We start from the raw sequence: 6105 nt of genomic DNA, 5'->3' as shown, positions 1-6105 counted from the left end.
ATTTAGTAAAAAGAAGACAACATATCTCATCAAGACAAAAAATGGAGAAAGTATAATACAAAATATCTAAATTGAAATTAAAGGAAAAAAAGAAAAAGAAAATGGTGATCATTGCGGCGACAGTTCCATTTCAAATTATGTAGTTCTTTGGTTACAAAAGAGATTTATGAGTCTAAAAAAGGAAAGAAAATGAGAAATGAATAGGTATAGAAAATTAGTGATGAGAAATTCAAACCAAAAACAAAATCTCTTAATTCAACGAGGATGTGTGCTGTTGCACTGTACTCTCATTTTTCCAATCATGTGGATCTTTGGTTCGATTTTTTATCATTGGGCCATTGATGCCTCTCCCTTCTCTTTGTTCGTATCTCCTTTCAGATACCTCTATTAGGGCGAAGTATTACAAGAGAGAGTGAAAGGGAGAGAGAGGAGTCTCATAATTTTCTAAAGCAAAAGGAAAGGGATCCATACTAGCAGGCGTATATACCAGTCGGAGAAAAATGAAATTAAGATTAATGGACAAAAACAATATCGACTGATACCAATCAAATAAAAGGGCCAAGAACTTTTATGAAAGGTGCCAAGCATCAGCGCCTAGATCCGGTTCGGGATCAGAGTTAAACCACAATCCGGCAATAGTATCCGGCAGTATATACCTTTGTTGAGTAAAAGTTGGTGTGTGAGTCTGATCTTTGTAGGATATACGCGACGGTGAGAGTACCTCTCGACTTTTCATATAGTCCGGCAAGTGCCCGTGGTATATTCTCGTAGTTACTAAAGAATCATGATAATATTTCTGAAATTAATTTTACTGATGGGCCTACATATACATGTGGGGACAGTTATTCATTTCAACTTAATTAAACATTCTTGCTTGAATCATGTCCCAGTAATATGTAGCCATGTCCTCTAGTGCAATGGTATTCCACCGATCGAGATTCCAATATTCAATTCATACATATACAGACACATTACATACACCCCATACACTCCCAAGCCCACCCCTATATATAAACACATCATTCTCACACATTTAATTAGTCCCTCAAGCTTCTCTCTTCTCCTTCTCGTTGCTTCCTAAACATTTTACATCCCCTCCTCTGTCTTCCTTCTCCTAGCACACACTCTCTCCATGGCCTCCATAGCCTTTTCCAGCTTTGTTTCTCAATCAGACTGCACCGGTATGGCTTCGGCATGGTCCAGTCACAAGGCAAAAGAAGGATCGTTTACCCGGAAAAACGTTATAGTTTGCAGAAGGCATGACCAAGTGGTACGGCGTGTGGCAACTCGACCTCCTGCCATCACGATTCCGTTACCTGAGAAGGAGAGGGCAACCACTAAATCTCCAGAAAGGAGTCATGTTGCCTGGACAAGCATTAGGCATCCCCGGTGGGAGGGCGAGCTCACCGTGGAAGGAGAGATACCACTCTGGCTGGTTCGTTCGATATCCATTTTAACTTCATTTTTATATATTTATGCGTGCACGTAATGTTGGTGTATGATCACACAAAAGTACCATGGATGATCGTACTATCTTAAAACAAACCAAAGCAGTTGCTCAAGGCCTCTCAAAGAACTGTGTATAAAGCATTTGTGATTGCTGATGATTTCGTATTGAACTATTATTATCTTAGTTCAAATGACTCCAAACAGCGATACTAAGATCACTCCCAATAATTAATGTATGAAGCATTACATATAGTGGCCAATCATGTTGTTTAGCATCTTCCTTATAACGAAATGATTTTGTGGTTCCACTATGGGTACGATTTATATACTGCCCCTTAACAATTTTTTAAAAAGAAATTTATGGCTTGTTTGGTTTCATAGTAAAATTTTAAAATCCTACTTTAATTTAATTCTACCCACAACAAAACAAAATAACTTATACAAAGTCAAAGGATGGATCCCATTTATATCACTCTTTTTCCACAACAAAACAAAATAACTCATACAAAATCAAAGGATGAGCCCCATTTATATTACTCTTTTTTAAAATCAAAATCTAATTTTAAAATTCTACTTTAAAACCAAAGGCAGCATTAGAATCAAAGGTCAGGATTTAAGGTTTCGATTGTACTTTTATTAATAACTGAACATATATCGTTGCACAGATAATGTCTTCAAAACTGAGCCAGGGGAGTCCAAGGAATATCCCTCGCTCTAGTCGCTGTGTCAGCAATAATATATGATTTCTATGCAACTTGCAGTCAAAATTTTCTTGTCTTTGCCTTCTTGTATATGTACATACATATATACATATGCATACCCTCTTCCGAAGTTCAATTAACTATGATTATTATATCTGTGCTCTTTTTCTTTTTTCTTTTTTTTTTTACAAGAAAGGCATATAAGCATAATATAATAAAATAAAAATCTTAATATCTAATAACAAAAAACGAGTAATCCCATTGAATATTGAACCTCGAACCTCTTAATTAACAAAGAAAATGCATAAGACATTGCACTACATCCTTTATTAATTATTGAATTTTATATTTTATTTATTGATTAATGGTATCTTTCATACATGTCATACTCTTAGTAGAAGATTGTCTTTTACACGTGTCCTCTCGAAGAGACAAATTACTATGTATAAACTCTTCGAGAGTATACTATACCTCCCTTAAAGAAACATATTTTTTTCTTTTTGGTTGGTAAATATATTCCATATGAATAATCTCTTGAAATCACTCATGCCAACATGAAAATTGATTCAGCTTCTGAATATTTATGCTTTTTGTTATTTATATATATGTACAAAAATGCAAGCAATATATCATTATGCATTTTTTTTTGTATAAAATTGTTTGGCAAAGCACTCAAATATACCTACTCATACCTAAATTTGTTTATGCAGAATGGGATCTACCTAAGAAATGGCCCGGGCCTATGGCACATAGATGACTACAACTTCCGGCACCTATTCGATGGATATGCCATGATGGTGAAACTGCAGTTTGAAAACGGCCGATTAGTGGCAGGTCATCGGCAGATTGAGTCAGAGGCTTACAAGGCAGCCATGAAGAACCGCAGGCTGTGCTACCGAGAGTTCTCCGAGGTTCCTAAGCCGGGCAACTTCCTATCCTATGTGGGGGAACTGGCGAGCCTGTTCTCCGGCGCTTCCCTGACCGATAATTCTAACACTGGAGTGGTAGGACTCGGGGATGGGAGGGTTGTGTGCCTGACTGAGACCCAGAAGGGATCGATCATGATCAACCCCGTCACTCTAGAAACAATAGGGAAGTTCGAGTACAGCGACTCCCTGGGAGGACTGATACACTCGGCTCACCCAATCGTAACGGATTCGGAGTTCTTAACTCTGTTACCAGACCTGATAAACCCTGGGTACCTGGTAGTAAGGATGGAGCCGGGGTCGAATGAGAGGAAGGTGATTGGCCGGGTCAACTGCCGGGGCGGTCCAGCCCCGGGGTGGGTGCACTCGTTCCCCGTGACGGAGAACTACATTATTGTTCCGGAAATGCCCTTGAGGTACTGTGCGCAAAATCTACTAAGGGCCGAGCCCACGCCGCTGTACAAGTTCCAGTGGCACCCTGAATCTAAAGCATATCTTCATGTCATGTGCAAGACCAGTGGCAAAATTGTAAGTTCACCGCCTACTCTAATAATATGTTTCTTTTTCGGATAAAATTGCAGGTCTCCTCATCTTGTTTGCTGAGGCTAATTCTGTTTGCTGAGGCTAATTCTGTTTGGGCATTAGTTTGGTTCTAACCACGAACTGTTTTCAATGTTTTCAAATGTGTTGCACTGCAGATAAAGTTCATTCAATATTAAATATAACATAACATGTTATCGCTCTGTATATTTGGATAGACTTTTATCTGAATGTGAGACTGACACATAACGCATGAACATCCGTTTGCATACGGGCAGGAACACACCCTATGTGTACAATACTTATGGTTTTTGTTTTATTTGTCAGTTTAATATTGCTTGCAGATCTGTTATTAAGGTTTTTCCTTTGCATGACGTTTGATAAAATTAAGGTTACAAGCGTGGAGGTTCCATTGTTTGTGACCTTCCACTTCATAAATGCGTATGAGGAGAGGGACGAGGACGGGAGGGTCGTCGCAGTGATAGCAGACTGCTGTGAGCACAATGCCGACACCACCATCCTCGACAAGCTCCGCCTCCAGAACCTCCGGTCCTACTCTGGCAGCCATGATGTCCTCCCTGATGCCCGGTACTTATATGATAGACCCATAAATTATACCATCTCTTTCTTTGTTATAATAATACGTACCAATTGTATGGAAATATATGTATGGGCGGGCAGGGTTGGAAGGTTCACAATACCGTTGGATGGGAGCCCGTACGGGAAGCTGGAGGCAGCGTTGGACCCGGACGAGCATGGGAGGGGCATGGACATGTGCAGCATCAACCCTGCGGTCTTGGGGAAAAAGTACCGATATGCCTATGCTTGTGGGGCACGACGTCCTTGCAACTTCCCTAACACCCTCACCAAGGTACATATACTAATCGTCCCTTTCCTTGTGTCATTGTATGGTACAAATGAGAGTTGAAAGAGACTTGAGCGCATCCATCCCTGATTATAAGAATATACTATCGTACATTGTAGATCGATCTTGAGAAGAAGATAGCAAATAACTGGCACGAAGAGGGTGCAATTCCATCAGAGCCATACTTTGTGGCTCGGCCAGGGGCGACCAAGGAAGACGATGGTAAAGATGGATAATCTATTTACAACAATTATCTCATGGACAGTCAAGATTATAGTTCTTAATTTAGCCAGAAACCTAACTTGATGATTGCCTTTATTACACGAAGGTGTCGTCATCTCAATGATTAGTCAGAAAAATGGAGAAGGGTACGCACTATTGCTGGATGCGTCCACTTTCGAGGAGATTGCAAGAGCAAAGTTCCCTTATGGGCTTCCATATGGGCTCCATGGATGTTGGGTCCCAAAGAACCACAACAAACCCTAGAAAAAGAAGTTTATAATTTTTATATATAGGGTCATATATATCCAAATTATTATGAATATATATTTTCTTCCCTTTTTTATTCTTACGAAATATATTGTGTATGGTGTATATCTAGATTTTCTTTCAGTGTATTGAATGTTCATAGGGCGTGATGGATAAACGCTATAGCAAGTAGAGTCGCTATTACTTATTTTGTGTTGGAGTAATTAATTTTGATGCCAAAGATTATCTATCTATACTTGTCTCGAACTCTAACAAAATTCATTATATATATATATATATATATATATTACATGAATTATCTGAAGATCTCAAATTATTTTTAATCAATTTTAACAGAATATATTGGGAAGAAGAAAGATAAGAAAGTAATGAAGAACACTTCCCCAAAAAAGAAAGCAATGAAGAACAGTGAAAAAAAAAGAATTAATGAAGAATTTCATTTTATTAATGAACAAGCAAATATATCTTAAAATTATAATATGTATTTGTATGACATAATTGTGCTGTGTTTGTGTTTGTGTTTGTGTTTGTGTTTATGTTTATGTTTATGTGTCAGACACATGATTCTAGAAATCCTAGGACTAGCTTACAATATTACTATTCTCCTAGGTTTTCAACCCTATATATATAGCTCATGAAGAAATTCATAAAATAAAATTGCCAACTCAACCTAGATTGCTAACTCTAGACCAAGTTCGAGGATTCAATCTTGAAGTCCTCTGTCCCACATGTATATACACCACAAAGTTAAAAGCTGAGAGGTTGAACCAAAAAATTCCTTCTGGTCTTTTATATCTCTATATAAACATTAATACATATAAAATAATGATTTTAAAATGCATGTATAGCACGAGAACCAACTCATACAATGTTAAAGCACATATGACGAGGACATGTTTTATTTCCCCTTAATCTTAGCTCAATTAAAATTAGAGGTAGACGTAAAATAATGTTGGCCTAAATGGTGACAGAGTTTGTTCATTTTCCATGAAGTCGAGTTTGAATTTTCTCAAGAGCATTTGTGAACCCCGAGATGTGCCAAGTCCAGCTAGATGGCTTGCTTGGATGAATATTGCACCAATGAAACATATGTAAGTGTCAGATGATTTTAGCGTCACGTATATCGGGAAACCCC

At 38.2% G+C, this 6105-nt stretch overlaps 1 protein-coding gene across 1 annotated transcript; it reads left to right on the top strand.

Moving 5' to 3' along the window:
- The first annotated feature begins 1030 nt into the window (after positions 1-1030).
- On the top strand, positions 1031-5201 carry LOC116187017 (carotenoid cleavage dioxygenase 8 homolog B, chloroplastic). The gene is made up of 6 exons (XM_031515589.1): positions 1031-1435; positions 2861-3604; positions 4008-4204; positions 4298-4487; positions 4601-4703; positions 4810-5201. The coding sequence occupies exons 1-6, from the start codon at positions 1133-1135 to the stop codon at positions 4965-4967; spliced, it is 1695 nt and encodes a 564-aa protein (XP_031371449.1). The 5' UTR covers positions 1031-1132; the 3' UTR covers positions 4968-5201.
- Positions 5202-6105: the final 904 nt, after the last annotated feature.

The sequence above is a fragment of the Punica granatum genome, chromosome 8, assembly GCF_007655135.1.
Source record: "Punica granatum isolate Tunisia-2019 chromosome 8, ASM765513v2, whole genome shotgun sequence".
Lineage (NCBI taxonomy): Eukaryota > Viridiplantae > Streptophyta > Magnoliopsida > Myrtales > Lythraceae > Punica > Punica granatum.
This window is presented reverse-complemented; position numbering and strand designations above follow the sequence as displayed.

Bases quoted from the DNA above. Each gene is read 5' to 3' on its own strand.
- LOC116187017 (XM_031515589.1), top strand. From the start codon at position 1,133: ATGGCCTCCATAGCCTTTTCCAGCTTTGTTTCTCAATCAGACTGCACC. The intron at 4,488-4,600 runs GTACATATACTA...CGTACATTGTAG, and splicing joins TCCCTAACACCCTCACCAAG to ATCGATCTTGAGAAGAAGAT. The intron at 4,704-4,809 runs GTAAAGATGGAT...TATTACACGAAG, and splicing joins GGCGACCAAGGAAGACGATG to GTGTCGTCATCTCAATGATT.